Source organism: Equus quagga, chromosome 13, assembly GCF_021613505.1.
Source record: "Equus quagga isolate Etosha38 chromosome 13, UCLA_HA_Equagga_1.0, whole genome shotgun sequence".
NCBI classification, from domain to species: Eukaryota; Metazoa; Chordata; class Mammalia; order Perissodactyla; family Equidae; genus Equus; species Equus quagga.
In genome coordinates, this window is record NC_060279.1 from 87,041,501 (window position 1) to 87,065,640 (window position 24,140).

Genomic DNA, 24,140 nt, shown 5'->3' on the forward strand with positions numbered 1-24,140 from the left:
TGTCTTTTTAAATCTTCTGCTTGATTCTCATATTACAATTTTAATTCATTCTCAAGGCCTAAGCTCTCTGTTCCCTGCCGGAGAGCCCCAAATTGACCTAATCTGTACTCCAAGCCCCTGCATGTTGCAAGCCACCAAGGCAGCTGTCCATGATGTCCTACTTCCTATATGTGAAGCCGGTTCCTCCTTTCTCTCAGTGATGTCTTCACCACCCTAGAGTGTATCATATATACCGAAGATTTAAGCTCTGTACTCTGACAGATACTCCTGAGTTGACATTTACCTAGCTATGGTCTAATCTGCCTTTTAATTCTGTATTTTGCCTGGACCCAGGATAATTATCCTGTGAAATCCTTTCTCCTTCAGCCTCAGTGTCAGAACCTGAGACTGTTTTTCCTCCTGATGGATCCTTTTCCTCCTGTGCATTTTATTTATGTTCCGCTGTTCTGCTCTGTGCCGTGGCACCTGGCCACCTTTGAGTTGCCTTGAGTCTTCCCTATTTGGTCTGCTGTATTATTTCTGAAGGTCTCTGCTGTTCCTATTAACTGTCATTGGTTTGAAAAGGCCATTTGGAAATTCCATACTCTCAATTCCCACCTCAAAGTAGGCTGTGATAATTTCAACTCGCACTGCCCCAATTGCTACATACTTTAGCTGGTTTCACTGTTTCTCTTCGTCCTTTTTTTTTTGTTTTTATTTTTTTGTGAGGAAGATTGTCCCTGAGCTAACGTCTGTTGCCAATCTTTCTCTTTTTGCTTGAGGAAGATTGTCCCTGAGCTAACATCTGTGCCAATCTGCCTCTGTTTTATGTGGGATGCCACCACAGTGTGGCTTGGTAAGTGCTGTTAGGTTTGCGCCTGGGATCTGAACCTGCGAACCCCAGGCCACCTAAGCAGAGTGCGCGAACTTAACCACTACGCCACTGGCCAACCTCTTTAGTGTTTTTCTTAGTCCCTTTTGATATTAGGCTGCATTCCTCTGTGGGTAGGGAAAGCAGTGGAACTTGATGAGAAAACATGAAGAGTGAGAGTTGGTTGGAAAAACAAGAGATCTACATATATTTAGACATTGAAAAGACCCAGCCAAATAGAATGAGAAATATCAGAGCTATGAGAGGAGGAGAGTCAGAAGATGTCCCAGAAACAAGTGACATACTTATTCCCAGGAGGAGAAAGTGATAGGTTTTGTTGAATGTCAGAGATAATGTCAGATAATTTGAAGACTGGCATCTCTGCATTTGACTGTGTGCATTTTTCCATCCCGGTACTGCGTTCTTTCACTCTGAGCTCTTTTTCTTTCCATGAAGTTCCAGTGCACACTTGGAACACCCTTTTTCCTGACTTCCTGTCTACACCACACTAACTCAGTCATGATCATCTATTTTTTTTTATTGTTATTGATAGGTTACAATCTTGTGAAATTTCAGTTGTACATTAATGTTTGTCAGTCATGTTGTAGGTGCACCACTTCACTCTCTGTGCCCACCCCCCACACCACCTTTCCCCTGGTATCCACTAAAACTGTTCTTAGTCCATAATTTTAAGTTCCTCATATGAGTGGAGTCATACACAGATTGTCCTTCTCTCGCTGGCTTATTTCACTTAACATAATTCTCTCAAGGTCCATCCATGTTATTGAAAATGGAATGATTTTGTTCTGTTTTACAGCTGAGTAGTATTCCATTGTATATATGTACCACATCTTCTTTATCCATTCGTCTGTTGCTGGACACTTAGGTTGCTTCCACGTCTTGGCTATTGTAAACAGTGCTGCAATAAACATTGGAGTGCATAGGACTTTTGGGATTGCTGACTTCAACCTCTTTGGATAAATACCCAGTAGTGGAATGGCTGGATCATATGGTAGTTCTATTTTTAGTTTTTTGAGGAATCTCCATACTGTTTTCCATAGTGGCTGCACCAGTTTGCATTCCTACCAGCAGTGTATGAGGGTTCCTTTTTCTCCGCAACCTCTCCAACATTTGTTGCTATTAGTTTTAGATATTTTTGTCATTCTAACAGGTGTAAGGTGATATCTTAGTGTAGTTTTGATTTGCATTTCCCTGATGATGATCATCTATTTTTTTTGTATTGTTCTATTGATTGGTGTGAGGCTTCTGTATCTGATTCTTCCTTACTTAGTGTAGACTACATAATCCTTCACTGACACCGTCACTTGAGTCCACTCCTTATATCTTTCTTAAAGGCAGGTTTAGTTTTGTTTCATTTTGGCTTTAATTTTGTTTTCGTTTCTTTTTCTTTTGCTGAGGAAGACTTACCCTGTGCTAACATCTGTTGCCAGCCTTCTTCTATTTCGTATGTATGTCGCCGCCATAGCGTGGCCACTGACAGAGAAGTGGTCTAGGTCTGCACCCAGGAGCCAGACCCAAGTCACCAAAGCAGAGCACGCCAAATTTAACCACTCGGCCACCAAGGCTGGCCCTGAATTTTGTTTTTTAATCAGAGATGTGTGTAAACCATGTGGGAGCTTGTTCAAGCTGCAGGCTTTGTCTCTTGAAATTCGGCTTCTGATTTACTAGATCCAGGGAATGACCTGAGCATGTGAAGTTTGAAAGGCTTGCCAGGCACTTCTGCTTTGATCCCTGTAGTTGAAGAACCACCACTCTAATATGCTCTGAGAGAGATTCCTATGTAATGGAGGACAGAAATACCTTCCAAGTTTAGAAGTCCCAGTTGGAAAGGGTTGGCATAAGTGCATAAAAGTCTAAAATTTTTAGCATTTGGTTATGAAGGCCAGACAGGGACTGTTTTCCAAAATTATAGAAAATTGAGCTTTGATAGTGTTACAGAGACAAATAAGTGCTTTTTTGGGGAAGCATGATAAAATAATTTCTGCATTAAAGGTATCTGGATTTTGAATAAAAATGATGATGAAAGACCTTGTGCATCAGTAACAATATAAAAAGAAGACTTTGCAGATGGAAATGAGGAAGGCGATGTGGGTCAGTGTGAACAGATTGGCCTGTAGGAGATTATGTGAAAGGAAATGGCTGATTACTCTGGATTTTATGTTTATTATTGGCTTAGAAAGTGTGAATTTGGTTTTGTTTTACCTTTTTTTGCTAGTTCTAGAGAGTCTTGCTTGATAGCTGGATAGTAGCATTGTAACAATAGGAAGGTATAGCTTGGAGTTCTAGGATAAATGGAAGATAAGGCAGATGAATGTTTTATTCCTGAATGGAGAATGATTCTTCAGAATGTCTTAATTGATGGGTTCCAGAGATGATGTAGGAACAGAGGTTAAGGAAGATTGTGGCATTAGTTGAAAGAAGTAAATTTGGAGATGACTGTATCAAGGAGACTATAATGGCAAATATAGAGTATGATGGTCTATACCTGTGCTGTCCAGTGTGCTGGCCACTGGCCATTTGTGGCTACTTAAATTTGAAGTTAATCAACATTAAGTAAAATTACAAATTCAGTTCTGCAGTCACTCTAGCTACATTCAAGTGCCCAATAGCCAACACAGATATAGAACATTTCCATCATTACAGAAAGTTTTATTGAACAGTGCTATACACAGTTACCATATGATTAAACTGATTGGAGAAAGTGATATTTCCACCTACGAGTACAACTGTAACTCTTCTCTGGGATATGGGCAGATGGCCCAGGGACCTATTTTTAAATTCCATATGGACGTATACCTGTCTGGATATATTGGACCAGGTGAGGTTGTATCATACCTACATAGAAAGTTGGAGTATTGACTATATACGGTATTAGTCTAAGTAGGTGATTAGTGATGTGGGAAAGTTTAATTTTGGTATGCAGTTGGAATGAGAAGGAAAAGATTTAGTAACAAGGTGATTATTGAATATTTTACCAGTGATCTTGGAATGAGATGCTGTGGATCCTACATTCTGATTTCCCAATTCCAACCATTTGTTACTCAAACCCATGGTGCTTATTTGTTTGATCTGCATAGATATGGTTTATCTGTGGATGGGCTCATCATATTCTCTGCATATCCCTCTCCCAAAGTTCTGAAACTTGGAGTGCATGAAGCTATTGTCTTGGGCCTTCCTCTTTCTCTATCTCTTCTTCCTAAATTATCTTACCTAGTCCCAGGCAGTCAAAATATTTAAGTAACGATTATATACTCATGACTTAAAATTGTTATCTTAAGTCTAGACTCCTCTCCACCTCATAGATCTAACTGAGTACTTCATATTCTCTCTTGAATTAGTCTTCTCAGACATGATGTGTGTCTCAAAATGGAGCATTTGATTCCCCCCAAATGTCAAACCTGTCTCCCAGACCTTCCTTATCTTATTAAATGACACAGCACCTACATAGTTGCTTAAACCACATATCGAGGAGCTATCCTTGATTCTTTCCTTTTCTACCTCCAACATTAGTTCTGACAGTGGATCTTGTCTTTTCCACCTCTATACTGTGTCCTTTGTTGTTGTACATTTCTCCATCTCCATGGTACTCATTCATGCTGAGGCTTCTGTTAGGTCTTGCCTGAACTCTGAGAATAGCCTCCTGTGTATTCTCTCAACAATTTCATCTCTCCAGTTCATTCTCCATACAACAGTCATGTGAACTTTTAGAAATATCAATTCAGAAAGTGGTGTATTCCTGCCAAAAAATGCTCAGTGGCTTAGATAGAGAAAGACAATCTCTGTATAACTCCACTCACATGTGGGAGTTAAACACGTGGACAAAGAGAACAGATGAGTGGCTTCCAGGGGAAAGGGGGCTGGGGGGTGAGCACAAAGGGTGAAGGGGTGCACCTGCAACACGACTGACAAACAATAATGTACAACTGAAATTTCACAAGGTTGTAAACTATTATAATCTCAATAAAAATTTTGAAAAACAGTGCTCGGTGGCTTATTGCCATTGCTCTTAACATAAAATCCAAATTTCTAACAAAGTCTTTCTACATGATCTATATGTTCTCAATTCTACCTGCCTTTCCAAACTTACCTATTTCTATTTCACTCAGTCTTAGGATGGTCCAGGTACACCACTCTCTTATATTTCTTGATCATGCCTAAGTCTTTTCTGCCTCTAGGTTTTTGCACTGGCCATTCCCTCTTCTTGGAAGGTTCTTCATCTAGTTATTTGCATAACATTGCTCATTCTTATCCTATGATGCCAGCTCAGCTTTTCTTTTGGAGATGACTACCTTACCTAAGATTGGCCTACCACTACTCTACCACCATGTCATACACCATTTTTTGCATCCTGTAATTTTCTTACTTCTTTGCTTACCTGTTGATTCTCAGTCTTTCGCGCTCTCTCTTTCTCTCTTGTTACTAGAATGACAGCTCCTTGGAGACAGAATATATTAGTCACTTTATGAGTAGTATATTCTAATTCTGACATTCTGATTTATTCACAAACACCAGCCCATTCAATGTTTATTGGATGAATGGATCCATCCTCTCCATCTTCTTTGTTCTATTCCAATCCCAGTGTGGTTCTGTTTCTGCTCTTCTGCCAATTTTGCAAGGTCCTATTTGGAATTAAGTCCAAGTTATATTTATTCATTGTAGATTATACATCATTATTTCTAAAGTAGCTGTCTTTTCTTTTACTGTTTTATAATATTCTCTTTTTTCACAGGGCATAGGATACATTTCCATAGGGTACATTTCTTTTAGACTGGGATCTTATAAGAGCTAGCTCAAACCATGGCATTTTTTTTTACCTTTTTTCCTCCTAAAATTATCATGGATGTTTTCATTGTTCTTTTTCCTAGAAGAAATATGGGAGATTGACCATACGCAGTGGCACCCAGAAAACCAAAACGAGATTAAAACTTTGCAAAGATGTCAGCAGAGTTATGCACTTGCAAATAATTTTGATGTATGCAAAAGTCTTGTTCCTTTAACACAAAGGCACAATAAGTTTGGCTCACATTGTAAAAGTTTGAAATCACATTTAGGTTTTGTAATCCAGCATAGAAGATATGCAGGAAAGGATTCTGACGAATTTAATGGATATGGGAAATCGTCTCTCTACATCCAGCATGATAAAACTCTCACTGGAATTAAATACCATGGATGTGTTAAACCCAGTAGCACTAAATCACAGCTCAGTGACCATCAGAAAACTTATCCAGGAGAGAAACCACATGAATGCAGTGAGTGTGGGAAGGCCTTCTCCAGGAAGGCACAGCTCGTTAGACATCAGAGAACTGAAAGAGGAGAGAAACCCCATGGATGTGACGAATGTGGGAAAACATTCATGAGGAAGATTCAGCTCACCGAACATCAGAGGACTCATACAGGAGAGAAACCCCACGAGTGTAATGAATGTGGAAAAGCCTTTTCCAGAAAGTCACAGCTTATGGTACATCAGAGAACTCACACAGGAGAGAAACCCTATGGATGCAGTGAATGTGGGAAAGCCTTCAGCCGGAAGTGCCGGCTCAACAGACATCAGCGATCTCATACTGGAGAGAAACTTTACGGATGCAGTGTGTGTGGGAAAGCCTTTTCCCAGAAGGCGTACCTCATTGCACATCAGAGACTTCACACAGGAGAGAAGCCTTACGAATGCAGTGAATGTGGAAGAACCTTCTTTTTTAAGTCAGACCTGACCAAGCATCAGAGAATTCATACGGGAGAGAAACCTTATGAATGCAGTGAGTGCGAAAAAGCTTTCAGAAGCAAGTCAAAGCTCATTCAGCATCAGCGAACTCATACAGGAGAGAGACCATATGCATGCAGTGAATGTGGCAAAGCCTTTGCCCACATGTCAGTTCTCATTAAACATAAGAAAACTCATACAAGAGAGAAAGCTATAAATCCACTGAAGATGGAGAAAGCTAGTTCAGGCAGTCGTAGATCTTTATACATGAATGAACTCGCACAGGAGCAAAATGCTATGAACACAGTGCCTGTAGAAATGTCTTCTTCAGGGACTCAGACCTTATTAAACCTCAGTGAGCTCCTAGGGGGTAGAAATGTAGTGATTGTGGAACAGCCATTTCCAAGAAGTCAGCCCTCAGTAGATAATCAGGAATTTGCACAGGGAATAAGCCTTGCAAATGCAGTGAATGTGACAACACCTTCAGTAATAAATTATGTCTTATATGTTACGGATATTGTGTAGGAAAAAAAATCCCCTGAAACCAGAAATGTGGAAAAGCCTTTAGCAAGAATCCTCCACGAGTTAAATGTCAGAGCTCACTTAGGACAGAAATGCTGTGGATGCAGTGGTTGTGGAGAACACTTCCGTGAGAAGTTAGACTTATTAAATATTGGTGAAAGCATATTGCGCAGAAATGCAGCTACTGTGGGGAAGCCTTTTCCCGGAGGTGATATCACAGTTGGTATCAAAGAATTCCCACAGGACTAAAACCTTTGGAAAGAATGTGATGGTTTTCAATGATAAATTGTACCGCATCACATGCCAGAGAAGCAAAGAGAGACAACTCTAGAGACACTGAATGTGGAAAACATTTTTAGTAAAATGTAGAAGAACTCATAGAGAAGAGAAACCCCTGAAAGCAATAAAAGATGGAAATTCTAACACCAAACTAACTCATGAGTCACAATTTTACACCTTGGGAATCTTGGAAAAACTTCTTTAATAAATGAAACCTTCTGGACACCAGGAATTGCATTATGTAATGAAAGCATGCAAATACATTGAATTTGTACAGCTGTATTAGTTTCTTATGGCTGCTCTAACAAATTGCCACAAATTTTGGGTCTCAAAACAACACCAATTTATTATCTTACAGTGCTGGAGGCCTGAAGTCAAAATGCATCTTCCTGGGCTAAGAGCAAGGTGTGGGCAGGGCCGCATTTCATTTTGGAGGCTCTAGGGGAGAATCTGTTTCTTTGCTTTTCCGGCTTCTAGAAGCTGCCCAAATTCTGTGGCTCATGACCCCCTTCCACCCTCAAAGCCAGCAATGGCTGGTCAACTCTTTCATCACTGTAACACTGATTCTTCTGCCTCCCTTGTCCGTGTTTAAGGACCCTTGTGATTCTATTGGGCTCAGCCAGATAATCCACGATAATTTCCCCACTTAAAGTCAGCTAATTAGCATCTTTAACTCTGCTACTTTGAGTCCCCTTTGCCTTATAATCTAACATATTCAGAGGTCCTGGAGATTAGGATGTGGACATCTTTGGGAGGCCATTATTCTGCCTACTACAGACCACGCTTTGGTACCCAATGATTCATGTCCATCCCGCATACAATATGCATTTACCCTATCCTAACATCTCCAAACGTTTCAACCCATCACAGCACTAACTCAAAGTCCAAAATCTCACCTAAAATTTATCAGCTCTAAAGTGCCAAATCTCATCGTCTAAATCGAGTATTGATGAGGCTCTGGGTACTATCCATCCTGTGGACAATTCCAGAGGCACATTTCCTGGCTGTGAACCTGTAAAACTCTAGAAACAACTTATATGGTCCTAAAATACTAAATTCCATCTTCTTACCTTAATTCGCCTTTACCATGTAATGTAACATATTTACAGGTTCTGGGAATAGGACATGGACATCTTTAGGAGGCCATTATTCTGCCTACCAAAAAACATTAGATTTCAGAGAATTTACACTGCAATAAGTTCCTACCTCGCCATTAAATAAATTTGAAAAAGTTTGTTCCCAGAGAAGTATTCATGGTAATTATGATCTAACTAACATTTTTTTCTATAGTCTGAATCTTATGCTGTGATTGTTAGATATGAATACCATGGAATGCTCTTGAAATGTATAAATCAAATTATCAGCACTGGAAAATAACTCTTAAATGTCCTAAAGGAACATGAGATTTATGCTGCGGGAAATGCTGCCAAACATCTTTGTATCTATTCTAAAATTGTGTAAATTAACATATCTGCATATACCATGAAGCACCTAAATACTGACCCGTGTTTTTCACATCCAATCCCAATAACCTCCTTTTCCTTAACAATAAATGTTTGATTTGTATACCCTCCCATCTTAAATAACTAAAAAGAATGGAATACGTGAATGGACTTTTCAAGATATTGGATGATGGGAGCTCAGGACAGCTATCTCTGGGAGAAAGGCAACAAATGAAGTGAGCCTTACGATTGCCCCAGCTTACTGCTTGGAGGGAGTTTCCATTCTGCAGTGTAGGGAGGAGGAACCTAAAGAGATCCCAGCAGTCTGCCTGAATTGAGACAGAGTTTAGAGTTTGGAGAATTCAAGGTGGCTCAGATTCGTGGCGCAGATTACAGGAGAGGCGAGATCTGCACCCAGAGAGTGAGAGTTACAGAGTTCTAGAGAGTTCCCCCACAAGTTTTTAAGTTGTCATCAGCACATATATGTGAGGAAGCTCCCTAGGCTGGAGAAAGAATCACTGGAAATGAACAGGCAGAACCATCCTTGGAGGTTGCCCAAAGTTGGGAATAATTTATTTCCACCAGCTGGAATGGGAGTGCCTCCTAACATTTGGAGAATCACAGTGGAAGTTCAGAAGAGTCTTGCCTCAGTGGGTGGCTCTTTGGATCTAGACTAAAGGCTGCTCTGAACCCTTCTAACAAAGTATAAATGCAAGCCCCTAAAGGACCAAACTGTTTCCAAGTAATTTGTTTCCTAGAACAAAGCCCAATAGTAAAGGATTAGAAAGCAATCCATCAGCCAGTAATGTAAAATTCACAACATCTGGCATCTAATCAAAACCTACCAGGTATGCAAAGAAGCAGGAAAATAGGAGCTACAAACGTGAAGAAAATCGATAGAGACCCAGAAGTGGCACAGGTTAGAGAAGTGGCAGAAAATGATGTTAAAAACAGCTGTTATAGATATTCTATATGCTCAGGAAGGTTGCGCCAGGTGGATTATAAAACTTATAATTTACCGGGGGGTTCCCTCCACAAGAGCAAAAGGGCAAATAAGGCCCACTCTAGGTGCTAGAGCCCCTATTCCCAGGATGTTCAGCTTCCCAGGAAGGGGCCAGAAGGAAGCAATCGCTATCAGTGAGGACCAGGTCCTATGAGGAGAACCAAGCCCGACTGAATTTGAGGAATATAGTTCAGCCTGTGGCTAGTTCCTCTGTGCTTTTTCTGGGAACAGGCACCTGTGCTGGGCCACTGAAGTTTCTGGGAGGGACAGTTTTGGGTACATTATCTTCCTGGTTAGGGGCTGGTGCGTCTTCGCTGTGTGGCTACCGCGGGGATTTCTGGGATACGCAGTTCATTTGCCTTCGGCCATTTTTCTCCACGTGAGTGAATTCTACCTGAGTGCAAGCGGTGGTCGAAGAGGGTACGTGCTAGAACCCCAATCAAACGCTACTGGGGCTTCTGTAAGCAGCATGAGAAGGAATTGGCCTTGTGTGGTTCAGTTCCAAGCCCATCCAGTGGCTCGGCTGGGACCTGGTTGGATCTTGGTGGGTCTGTCCTGCTGTGTGGCCCAGATGGAAAATGGCTCCAGGGAACTCCTTCATTGCATGGGATGTGTTTGCTCTCATTCCTCCTGCTCTAGGGGGCCAGATGGATCTGTGTTGGGGGCCTGGGACGGGAATTTGAGTGTGTCCTGTGTGTCCTATGGGGTGTCCAGTCCTGGCCTCTTCTTCCCAGCCCTGTTACCATGAACAGAAAGCTTACAGAACAGTCTGCCATGTAGTGCCTTGAGGAATAAGTGAGCAACTTTTAAACAGTATCGTTGTGAATGGGAAGATGATTTAGGCAGAAAGAAATCTGATTTACACACTTTAGAACCTACCACACTGCTGTAAAGATTTACAGATTCTACCCACTTTGTCTTGATTTCCAGTCTAGAACTTGGGTCTCTAGATACTAGAACCTGCCAGACCTCAGAGAAGTCCAGAGTCAGGCACACCACCACAAGTTGCCTGGTGCTGATCTTGTCCAGGGGAGCAGTTACTCCAGATTCCCACTGGCTTTCTCTATCTATGTTTAGCGGTGGCAGTGAGGACTAGAAATTCCTAGGTGGTGTGTAGGCTGATTAGTCTGATCTCTGAGGGCTCCTTTTTCCAACCCCAGCCTTATGCTTTTAAGAATTCATCCTCCATCACAAGAGAAGAGTAATTGCACAAATTCTAAAAGCTAGGCCCCTCTCTGAAATGTCTCCTTTACCCTTGATCAGAGATCTCTTGTCATGTTCAGAACCAGAAAGGACAACAGACCAGACCAGACCCTAAAATCACTGGCCGTTAACTAAGAACAGAAGAAAATGACCAAGGCCCTGGGGGGTTTCTGTTTGTTTCTCCGTTTTGCCTTTCATCCTTGTGAATTTGCAAAGGATTATAAAAATAAGTATTAAATGGAAATGTACACTTTCCTAAGTTCAGAATTTGAGGGAAAATAAACTTTAAAATCATTTGAATGGGAAAATGTAGGCCATCAGGTCCATATAAAGGAATGCTGGTGAATAAATATGTAGCAATGTATGGTGTAATTAAGCTGAATTACAAATTGTTTCTAATGTTTCCGGTATCAGTAATGTGTTGGTTTTCTGTTGGTGCCCAAACAGCTTTTAGCAGTTTTAAACAAGGCAAATTTATTATTTCACAGTTCTTTAAGTCAGAAGTCTGGGTTGGCTCGGCTGGTGTCTCTGCTCTACTTTTCATTAGACTGAAGTCAAGATGTGGGCCAGTGGGGCTCTTAGTGGAAGGCTCTGGGAGTATCTGTTTCCAAGCTTAAGCAGGTTGTTGGTAGAATCCTTTCCTTGCGACTGTGAGCCTGAGATCCCTGTTTCTTCACTGGATGTCAGGGAGAGTCGATCTTTATTCCTAGAGACTGCCTACATGCCTTCTGATGCTTTCCAGGTGGTACCCCTCCAGCAACTGATTGATTTCCCCTCATGCTTCAGATCTCTCCAACTTCTCTTTCTGACACATCACTCTGATTGAGTTTTCTGCCTTCCTCTTGTGCTTTTAACTGCTTATGTGATTACATTGGGCCCACCCAAATAATTCAGGTTAATCTCCCTCTCTTACAGTCAGGTGACTAGTAATCTTAATTACATCTCCAAACTCCCTTCACAGCAGTACCTAAATTAATATTTGATTGAACATTCAAGGAGCAGGAATCTTAAGGGGTCATCTTTAGATTTATAATGTAAATAATAGCATGAGAAACACTAGAAGTTATATGATGGGTATTGTTCATAAGGAGAAATCAGACCAGCTTCTCAGAGGAAATAATTCTTTTCCTGTCACTTAAGTATATGGAGTGAGATAGGGATCACAGTTTCTGTTTTCCTATATGGATATGTTGTTGTTCCAGCAACATAAAAAAGATTTTACCTGGTGGACTCACTTGTCATTTTGATCTAAAGATCAATTGAGTATATTAGTGTGGATTTAGTTTTGGACACACTTATCTCTTCCATTTACCTGTGTGTCTCTCCTTACATCAGTACTGCACTTGTCTTGCTTCTTCTAGTTTTCAAGTAAGCCTTGAAATCAGATAATCAAGTGTTGCAACAACTTCTTTCTATTTCAATATTGTTTTGGCTTTTGTGTATCCTTTGCTTGTCCATATAAATGTGAGAATCATCTTGTTTTAAAAGTGCCTTCTGTAATTTTGATAGTGATTGCAATAAAGCTGTTTAGGTAGAACAGTTAAACAGTGTACAGTCTTTCAATCTATGAACATGGTATAACTTTCCTTTTATTTGGATATTCTTTTTTCAGCAATGAATTGTAGTTTGCGTTGTAGCAATCTTGCACGTTTTTTATTAGATTTATTCTTCAATATTTTAGGAGTTTTTTTGCTATAGTAACTGGTATCATTTTAATTTTATAAAGAGTAGTTTTCTGTAGGCTTTCTAGGGTTTTCTTTATACATGATTATGTTGTCTGCAAATAACAATATTACTTCTTTTCTTATCTTTAACCCTATTATTTTTGTTTTATTGCACTGGTGAGCTCCTCTAGTATGAGAGTGAACATCTTTGTCTCATTCTCAATCAGAATGAAAGAGTGTGTTTTGCACATGGAGTGGTCGTGAATTTTGGTGCCACAAGGTCAGACTGTACTGGGTAGAATAATGTCCCTTGTTTTTATTATTATTATTGATTTTATTATTGTTTTGGTGGTTGCTATAGGGCTAACCATATGGCATCTTTAATTTATCAAGGTTGACTTTAAATTGATATTGTGCCATTTTATACTACTCATTTCACACGTGACACCTTACCTTTCCCCCTTCACACTTTTTTTTTTTTAAAGATTTTTTTTTTATTTTTTCCTTTTTCTCCCCAAAGCCCCCCAGTACATAGTTGTATATTCTTCGTTGTGGGTCCTTCTAGTTGTAGCATGTGGGATGCTGCCTCAGTGTGGTTTGATGAGCAGTGCCATGTCCGTGCCCAGGATTCGAACCAACGAAACACTGGGCCGCCTGCAGCGGAGTGCACGGACTTAACCACTCGGCCACGGGGCCAGCCCCTCCCCCTTCACACTTCTAATTGACACATTCCATTTCGCACTTCAAAAAATTTAATAACCTTATGGCAGTATAATTCCATTTAGGTTCACTCCCTGTACTTTGAGCTATTGTTGTCCTACATTTTAGTTTTTATTGTTATAAGCTCACTTTACAGTGTTATTTATTTTGTTCTAAAGCAATAAAGGGCCAGATAGTAAATATATTCAGCTTTGCAAGCCAATTACAGTCTCCATCACAACTGTTCAGTGCTCAGTTCTATAGTGAAAGCATCCACAGACATGTAAACAAATGGCCGTGGCTATCTCCCAATAAAACTTAATTTACAAAAATAGGCAGTAGGCTGGGCTTACCAAGCTCTGTTCTGAACAATTTGTCTCTTAAGGAAAATGAGAAGAATAAAAACATAGTCTTATAAATATCCCATTATTTATCATCTCTAGTGTTGTTCATTTCTTTCTGTTGACCTGAGTTTTCCATTAGTGTCATTTTCCTTTAGGCTGAAACATGCTTTAACATTTCTTCTGTGCAGGTCTTTTGGCAGTGAATTCTCTCAGATTTTATTTATTTAAGAATGTCTTTATTTCACACTTATTTTTAAATAATATTTCCCCTGGTGATATTCTGGGTTCTGGGTTGGCAGTGCTTTTCTTTCATCACTTTAAAGGTGTGATTCTATACCGAAATCAAAATATAATTATGTACACTGGAAATTTACATAATGTTATAAACCAGTGTTACCTCAATTAAAAAAAATTAAAAGAATAAATAAATCAAAATAAAGGTGCGGGGGGCCGGCCTGGTGGCGTAGTGGTTAAGTTCGCACATTGTGCTTCAGCTGCCTGGGGTTCACTGGTTCGAATCCTGGGTACGGACATGGCTCCACTTGGCAAGCCGTGCTATGGCAGGCATCCCACATATAAAGCAGAGGAAGATGGGCATGGATGCTAGCTCAGGGCCAGTCTTCCTTTGCAAAAAAGAGGAGGATTGGCGGCAGATGTTAGCTCAGGGCTAATCTTCCTCAAAAAAAAAAAAAAAAAAAGAGTAGATATATTGTCCTTTTTAATGACTAGGATTTGTAGTGTTGATTAATTTTTCATCACTTCGTTTTAATTTGTCGTCTCTTTTTCTTAATCAGTCTTGCTATGGATTACCAATTTTAGTAATCTTTTCAGTTTTCTCTTTTGTTTTTCAGTTCACTATTGATTTACTTATAGCATTTTTAGTCTTTTTCCTCTACTTTAGGTTCAATTTACTGTTTTCCCCCCCAGCTTCATAAAGTGAGAATTGATCACTGATTTTACACCTTTATCTAGTTCTAATTCAAGCAATTAAAGTGGTAGCTTTACCTATAACCACTGGTAGACTGTGTTTATGTTACATAAGACTTATCAGTATGATAGCTGACAAGCACACACAGAATGATGTTTTTAAAGTGGACATGGTTGTGAGAATTTGTAAAGATCTGTCATGCCCAATACTAACCCAGTTTGTCACTATTTTCCTTTCTAGTTAGTGCTTTTTGCATCTTGTTTATGAAGTCTTTGCATATCCCTTGATAATCAAGTAGTCTTGTAAGTTTTCTCCTAGAAAGTTTAATATTTTACTGTTTATATTTAGGCCTATGATTCATTTTGAATTTACTTTTCTGAATGTGAGGCAGCTGGTGAAAGCTCCCTCTTTTCCCCCTGGTTATCCAATTGAACTAGTACAGTTTGTTGAAAACGCCATCCTTTTTCCCCACTGAATTATATTGGCATCTTGTAAAATAGGTGGTTATGTATACTGAGTCCTTTTCTGGGATCTGTGTATTTTGTTCCATTGTTGTATGTACCATCCTTGTACTAATAATACAACACTGTCTTACTTAAAGTGGGTTTTTACGTAATAAGTCTTTAAACTCTGGTAGGGTTATATCTTCCAGTTTTTTTCTTCTTCAAGGTTGTCTTGGCTGTTCCAAGTCTTTTGTACATCTATATAAATTAAAAAAAATTTTTTTTGAAGATTGGCACCTGAGCTAACATCTGTTGCCAATTTTCTTTTTTTTTCCTTCTTCTTCTTCTCCTCACAGTCCCCCAGTACATAGTTGTATATTCTAGTTGTAGGTCCCTCTGGTTCTGCTATGTGGGATGCCGCCTCAGCATGGCTTGATGAGTGCTGCCATGTCCATGCCCAGCATCCGAACCAGGCAAAACCCTGGTCTACCAAAGCGGAGTGCATGAACTTAACCACTCGGCCATGGGGTGGCCCCCATCCATATAAATTTTATAACTCACTTCTGTATTTCTTACCCGCTGCTTCATATAGTCTATCTCTTTGCATTCTTTGGGATTTTTGAAGATCTCAATTCCAGTATGTGAATTCTTCAGCTGTATCTATACAGCTATTAATTTGTCAATTGGGTCTCTAATTTTAGTTACTGTATACAATCCATTCTTGTTATTCACAGTACTTACATTCCATAAAGTCACTATGAACACTGAATTAGAAAGTATTGAACCATTGCTCCTAGGAGAAGTACGGGCTAGGTTCCTGGGATCCCCTGGTTACAATATTTTCGTCAATCAATGCATAACATAGTTTTATGTGTGTTTCTGTTTAAAGACACCTTATTTAATATATACCATTGATTTATTAACATTGAACTCATGGCCAACAGCACTGTAACTCATGCCTGAACAAAGCTTGTCTAATACATATGTTTTTTCTGTAAGGCACATCACTGCCTTTTTTTTTTTTAATTAGAGTAGGATTATTATCTTTATTTTAAAATGAGGAAAGTGAGGCTTACAGAAGTTATGTGATTTACCCAAGGTCACACAGTAAGGTGGCAGACTTCAGATTCAAATCCACAAAGGTTTGACCCTAAAGTCTGTGCTCTTAACCACTTTAGATTGCAATTCAGTCATAGCCCATACCTGCCCACCTCATCTGGAGCATTTTGTTTGCTCACCAGATTAGCTCTTCCTAGTATGGGCATTCTCTTGGATCATTCCTGATCTCACTACTCCTTTTTTTAAAATTGTGGTCATAATAGTTTATAACATTGTGAAGTTTCAATTGTGCATTAATATTTGTCAGATACCATATAAGCAACATCACTGCCTTCTTGCGCTTAAGAACACTAGGCAACACTTGAGCACTGTGCTTCGAGACCATTTTAAGTAGCAAAATCACCAACAAAAAGCATAAAAATGTGAAAAAATACGTGGCACTAAGTAAACCACAAAAAGAACACAGTCTAGGAGAACTCAAACGAGAATGCAGAATGTCATTTTGTTCAAACTCAGCTGGGAACATACACATTGGACAACTCAAACTATTTGCTCCTTAAATTATTCTGTGCATGACTGAAAATGATCATGAAAGTGCTATGATTATTGATTTTGGGGTTACAAAGAAATTTTAGCAGGTAGGTGAATTCACAAACAAGAAATCTGTGAATAATGAGAATTGACTGTACTTTGTTTCTAAACTTTCTGCTGGTTCATATACATCTAAATGGTCATTTTAATAATATCTTATTCCTTCCCTATGTTTTAGATATCTTATTTTTCAATATGTTAAACGTTCTTATTAATATTCTGTGCTGATAATTCCTGCATGTGTAGTCATTTCATGTCTGATTCTATAGTTTGTTCTTTCTGTTGAAACATGCTCAAGATAAAAGCTCTGTGAAGATGTTTGCTGTGTTTATACATTAGCACTTAGTTCTCTACCTTTTAAATAGATGTTTAAAATGTTTTTGAGAAATTAATATTTTAGGGATATTTTACCTGTAGGATTTAATGAATATGCCTTTCAAAAACTTCTAATTTATTGGATTCATTGAGAATTAAGTGTTCACTTGTAAGATAGATTTTACCTCTTTCCATAATGAATAATGAAAACTATTACACAGAGATATAACGTTTGTAGCTTATGGTGAAAACAACCAGAGCATAAACTTTTAAGTCTTTTTCACATTAGTAATGATCACCACAAATTGAAGAAAATGTGTTATTGTAGGGATTAATCTCATCTGAGGATCTATCTATGGACTTCACCTGGGAGGAGTGGCAGCTACTAGGTTCAGCTCAGAAGAACCTGTACCAGGATGTGATGTTGGAGAATTACAGCTAGTTAAAAATGATTGCCGTGTGTCGTTCAGAGTGTGCACGGCCAATAGTGTTTCCTTTTTCATTTGTCCTGGCTTTCAAAGAGCTTCAAGATACTGGACTTGAGTTGATAGGCAATAGATTCTTAGTCCCTCTTCTGTTCCCAGATAGAACTTAATGTGCTTTCACCTTCGATAGTGAGAGCACAAGGTGAATCTGCCAAGGTGAAAGCTTGTCAGTTCCTGAAACATTTTGTGCCCTTCCTGACATCCTTCACCAAGTCTAATTATAAGTGTCCAAGTCTTTGTCATTTCCTGTAAACAGGCTATCAAGCTACCAAACCAGATACCCTTAATTTTGAGCATGGAGAAGAGATATGGTTAATAGAAGATGAAATGCAATGTCAATGTTCAGGTGAGTGAGTAACTGTGAGCCATTGAGATGGGAGACCTTGAAAGTAAAATAGTTGACCATGTAGGGGTGACCACTTCCAAATTTGTTTAACAAGGCTAAAACTTTGAAAATCATTACAAATACCTAAATATTGGTGAGGATCTCTTTTGCTTGGTGTTTCAATGAGGATACACCTCTTTTTCTTTCTTTTGGATTGATTCAGTGTTCGGTAGAATGTTGTTTTCTTCGCAGCAGCATCCGGACTTCCTCCTTTTCTTCTACTTCCTCTTTGGCTGTATCACTTCCTGTTTTCCCCACATCTCTTGTTTTCAACCCTTTTACCTGATCAAATAATGCAGCAATTCTTCCAGTTAATACAGCAGCACCTTTTATCCTGGGGTAAGGATATTTGACCCACTGTCCAGTTTCTATATTTCAGGTGGACTTCTGTGGACCATGTGAGAATGTATCAAAACAAGCCAGAAGGTGGGAATGTTGACCACAGTGATGTTCTCTAAATATGATATTAGAGCTTTAAGAAGGTCATTGTTACATCAAGAATTAGTTAGAGAATAAAGAATCAGTAAGAGACGATAACTATGCTTATCTTTAGGTGAGAAGCTGAGGATCCTTCATTCTAACCCACTTCCCCATGATATTTAAGACTTAAGTTGGCATTTTCCTTGGTAGTTATTGTTTGTGCCTCCTAGATGGATTTTCTCCATTCTCTGGGCATCTTGTAAAGTCTTTAGAGTTGGAGACCATAAAGCATCATCCTTGCCTATTTCTGTCATTTGTTTCTTGTGTGATTTCATTCAATTTCATGGCCTTAACAATACAATTAATGTACTGGCAACTCCCAAACTTCTGTCTACAGGCCAGACCTTCCCTTATCCCCACATATTTCATTTCTACACTTGGAGATCTAATAGCTCCCTCAAACCTCATATCACTCTTGGTTCCTCTTTTCGTTCACACCACAAATCCAACCCATGAGCAAGTCTAGTCTTTACTTTCTCCTTATGATATCCTGAGGTCCTCCACTCCTCTCTGTAACTATTGTTTTCGCCCAAGCCTCAATGTCCATTATCTCTTGCCAAAATTTTTATAATTTTCATGAAAGTACTCTCACTTCTTCCTCTTGTTTCTCTCTATTCTCCACATAACAGCTGGAATTTTTTGTTTTATTTTACTGTTTTTATATATTTATAAAAAGCACATAATGGAAGTCACTGTTTCCAACCCCTTACCTCAAAATTCATGAACATAAAAATAAACTTCAAAACATATGGATTTTTAAAGACCTCAGGTTTCAGTCGTTACCTGGGTAGAAGAAAACAGGTGTGGAAGATAATGAAACCATCATATAGAAAGAACAGTCTTCTGAGTTGGAGGATGGAGGGAAAGATCTAAAGTATAATCTGAAAACTGCTGTATGACATGCAGATCTTTACCAGTTTTCACAACCACAGTCCGTAAGCCTAAAGATAGTATTTATGTCACAATATTTAAATCTTTGTCCGTGTGATAACTGATGCACATACACACAGGATGACATTTTTTTTTTATTGAGTTATTGATAGGTTACAATCTTGTGAAATTTCAATTGTACATTAATGTTTGTCAGTATGTTGTAGGTGCACCACTTCACCCTTTGTGCCCAGAGTATCCACCCCACCTTTCCCCTGGTATCCACTAAACTGTTCTTATTCTATAATTTTAAATTCCTCATATGAGTGGAGTCATACACAGATTATCTTTCTCTCGCTGGCTTATTTCACTTAACATAATTCTCTCAAGGTCCATCCATGTTATTGCAAATGGAATGATTTTGTTCTGTTTTGCAGCTGAGTAGTATTCCGTTGTATATATGTACCACATCTTCTTTACAGGATGACATTTTTAAAGTAAAAATCAGGACATGTCATCTGTCATCCACTGTTACATCCTGAATTCCATCCAGTTACTATTAGCATAATATCCAGATTCCTTCCAGGATCCTCCTGCATGTGAGCATTTCCTGACTCCTGCCTAAAATTTTCTTTACTTCTTTATGTAAATTTTTTTGAAGTACAACACACAGAGAAAAGTATACAAATATAAGTGTAGAGCTCAGTTAATTTTTACAATCAACATTCTGTGTAACCAGCAACTAGACCAAGAGTTCTGGAGTATTGCTTGGGATGCCACTATGTGAATATACTACAATTTATCCATTCTGCAGTCAGGCCACCATGCGTAATGCTCCTGCATACCTTTACATAAATGTCTTCTTTTATTTTTTGTTTTTCTTCCTTTGAAAGTGTTTATTTCTAAATAGTTTAGACTTAATGAGCAATCTCAAAATTATACACAAATTTGTTGCACATTCTTTTTACAAATTTCCCTAAGTGGTAATATTTTACCAAATTTGCTTTGTCATTGTCTGTCTGTCATTGCACACACACACACACACACACACACACACACAGGTTATATTGTTTTTCTGAACTCTTTATCCCTAACTACAAATATGTGTATTTCCTAGAAATGTCATTTTTTAAAATAGCCAGAATACAGTTATCAAAATCAGAATATTGCTGTTCATACAGAATTATTATCTAATCTACAGAGCTTACTCAAACGTTACTGGTTGTCTCACTAATGTTTTTTATAGTAAATGAAAAAACAAGAACTTTTTTTGGGCCTCTCCTTGTTATCTTGCTCATTCTGTTGTGGGTACACTGGCTTTCATCCAGAATCAGAGCTCACTAACTATGACTCAACTCCTTTAGGCAGGAAACCATATGGATGCAAGGAATGTACAGTGAAGGCTTATAAACCACTCATGACCATGCCTCAGAGAACTCATGCAGGAAAGAAATCCCATGAATACTGTGATTGTAGGAGAGCCTTTCCCAGTAAGTTAAAGCTAATTACTCATCCACAAACTTGCACAGGAGAGAGACCATTTGAATGCAATCAGTGTCAAAAGGTCTTCATTACAAAGTCAGCACTCATCTGTCATCAGAAAACTCATCATAAAGAAGGGACATCCTGTGGATGCAGTAAATGTGGGAAAGGTTTTCCTTGGAAATCAAAACTCATTTTACATCAGAGAACTCATTCAGGAGAGAGACCTTTCAGATGCAGTGTATGTGAGACAGCTTTCATGGTTAGGACGCATCTCACTGTACATCAGAGAACTCACACAGGAGAGAAACCATGCGGATGCTCAGATTGTGAGAGAGCCTTCTCAAAAAAGGCTCAGCTCATGGTTCATCAGCGAGTTCACACAGGAGAGGGACCACATGGATGGAATCAGTGTCAAAAAGCCTTCCTGACAAAGTCAGCACTCATCTATCATCAGAAAACTCATCATAGGGAAGGAGAATGCTATGGATGCAGTAAATGTGCAAAAGCTTTCCCCTGGAAGTCAAAACTCATTTTACATCAGAGAACTCATTCAAGAGAGAGACCTTTCAGATGCAGTGTATGTGACAAAGCCTTCATGGTTAGGACACATCTCATGGTACATCAGAGAATTCACATGGGAGAGAAGCCTTATGAATGCTCACATTGTGAGAGAGCCTTCTCAAAAAAGGCTCAGCTCATGATTCATCAGTGAATTCACACAGGAGAGAGACCATATGGATGCAGTGAATGTCCACAAGCTTTTATCCAGAAGTCAGATCTCACTAATCATAAGAAAACTCATCATGCAGTAGGGAAATCTCATGAATGCAGTGAATGTGGGAAGGTTTTGTCCTATAAGTCAACTCTCACCATCGATCAGAGAACCCATACAGGTGAGGAACCCTTCAAATGCAGTGTATGTGATAAAGCCTTCACATCAAAGGCACATCTCATTGTGCATCAGAGAATTCACTCAGGAGAGAAACCCTATGAATGCTGGGATTGTGAGAAAGACTTCTCCACCAAGGCACATCTCATGATTCATCAGCGAACTCACGTGGGAGAGAGACCTTATGGATGCAATGAATGCCAACAAGCTTTCATCTGGAAGTCAGGTCTCACTAACCATCTGCAAAGTTGTCACACAAGAGTGAAATCTCATGAGTGCAGTGAATGTGGGAAGGTTTTGTCCTGTAAGTCAACTCTCATTATACATCAGAGAACACATATGGGTGAGAAGCCTTTCAAATGTAGTGTATGTGATAAAGCTTTCACAGCCAAATCCTATCTCAGTGTACATCAAAGAGTTCATACAGGAGAGAAACCGTATGAATGCTACGATTGTAAGAAAGCATTTGCTACTTTGTCAACTCTCATTGGTCGCCGGAGAACTGACACAGAAGAGAGGCCCTATGGATGCAATGAATGTCAAAAAGCCTTCTTTTGGAAGTCAGCTCTTATAAATCATCAGCAAACTCAGCATAGAAGAAGCTCTGCTATGCAATGACTGTGGGAATTGAGAAAGCTTTTTTTACTAGTCATATCTACTCAGAGAACTCATACAGAATAGAAATGCTATGATTATAGTGCACCCTTCTGGAACTCCCACAGGAAAGAAACCTTCCAGATGCAATGAAAGTTGTAAGCCTTCCACGTGAAGACATCCCCTCATTATACCATAGGGATCTCCCCGCAAGAGAAACATTATAAATGCAGTGATTGTCAAAAGACTTCATTTGAAAGTCAGAGGCAGTGCATTTAGGAGGCACTGTGGATGCAGTGCAAGTGGAAAATCATTCTTTTTCAAATCATATTTGTTATATGTTGGGGCATTCATTCAGCAGAGGGACCCCATTGTTGCAGCAAAGGCAAGAAAGCCCAGAAAAATCATATCTCATTGTACAAAAAAAAATTTCAGGAATGTTGTGATAATGAGAGCATCTAGAAAGTCAAAACTCTTTGAACATCTTGTATGAGAGAGATAGATGCAGTGAATGTGGTAAAGTCTTGCCAATTAATGCATATCTCCCTTACATCAGCAAATTCATTTAGGAGGGACACCCTATTAATGTAGTAAACGTCACAAAGCCTTTATGTAGAGGTCAGAGCTCACTAATCATCTGTAAACTCATAATAGACCCCTTAGAAACAGGGAATGTGGACAGCCTTTGAAAGTGACATATTAATATATGTTCTTAATTCAGGAGAGAATCAAATGGATACAGTTAAAGTCTGCCTTTGGCCACAAAACTTGTTGCACAGCGAGAAAGAAATACCATGAATTAGAGTGATTGTCTAAAATGCTTTATTTACAGTTCAGAGCTCCTTCATTGCCCACCAACTCAAATAGCAGAGAGACCGTATTCTCAGACAAGGCAATAATTTCTAGATTCATTGAAGGTATGCAATCTTTAAGGAATCATATCTCTATTCTACACCAGCAAACTCATACATTACAGAAATACTGTGATTATAGTCACTGAAAATGCTTTCTGCGAAGGACTGGATATCATTAAGCATCATAAGTTCTTAAAAATAGTAACAGAATTTGCTGCATGCAGAGATTTTATGAATGCAATGAGTGTGGCAAGAGTATCAGTGATAAATTATATTTTATTTTTATTTTTGTATTTCATGGATTTGTTTCTTCGTATCTGACCATATCTTAAATTAAGATTCATGTTACAGTTGATCGAATGTCATAATTTAATTGTCAGGGCTTTTCTCTGTTTGATGGCATTTTAGATTTGGGTAATTAAGTAGACTTGGAAGCTATATATAGAATGAAATAATTTTATGAGGGTTTAACATAATTGTTTTAGAAAGGATTCCAGAGAATATTCTGCTACAAATATTAGACATTTTCACTGCAAATACAATGCCATTTGAATATATGAAAAAATCAGAACATGACAAGGATCAGTTATTGAATAGTGACAAAGGTTTGTAGGGGTTATGTTGTGGCCTCTACTACGTAACATGGACTTTATGTATTTAACTTTATTATGTTTCTGGAATTACACGAAGGAACATAATTTTTAGGGTTTAATAAGTTCTCAGCATAGTTATAAAATATTGAGTAATATAACCTAATATAAATAGAAATCTTCTATTTCCTTTTAAATAAAAATGTCTCGTAATATGTAATTTGACTCATTAATAAGAAGTCTAAAGAATTATACCATCTATGTTTGCTCTCCTTATTTTTACTGTCTTTTGTAATATTTCTGCCAGCTGTGATGATCCAGCACTATTTGAAGCCTACTTTTTTCTAGAGCCTTATTTCTTAAATATACAGATAAAAGATTTACATGAAATAAGTAGAAAACAGGCAACACGTGAGACTGAAGGGGGAAAAAGACTCGAGGTTACAT

General features: G+C 38.8%; 1 protein-coding gene across 1 annotated transcript in view; it reads left to right on the plus strand.

Annotated features, from left to right (window-relative positions):
* LOC124250313 (uncharacterized) overlaps positions 1 to 9,355 on the plus strand; it is a 41,638-nt gene extending 32,283 nt beyond the window's left edge. The window contains exon 11 of the mRNA XM_046682120.1: positions 5,737 to 9,355. Within this exon, the coding sequence (XP_046538076.1) occupies positions 5,737 to 7,094 (1,358 nt within the window). The 3' untranslated portion in view covers positions 7,095 to 9,355. The remainder of the gene's footprint in view (positions 1 to 5,736) is intronic.
* Positions 9,356 to 24,140: the final 14,785 nt, after the last annotated feature.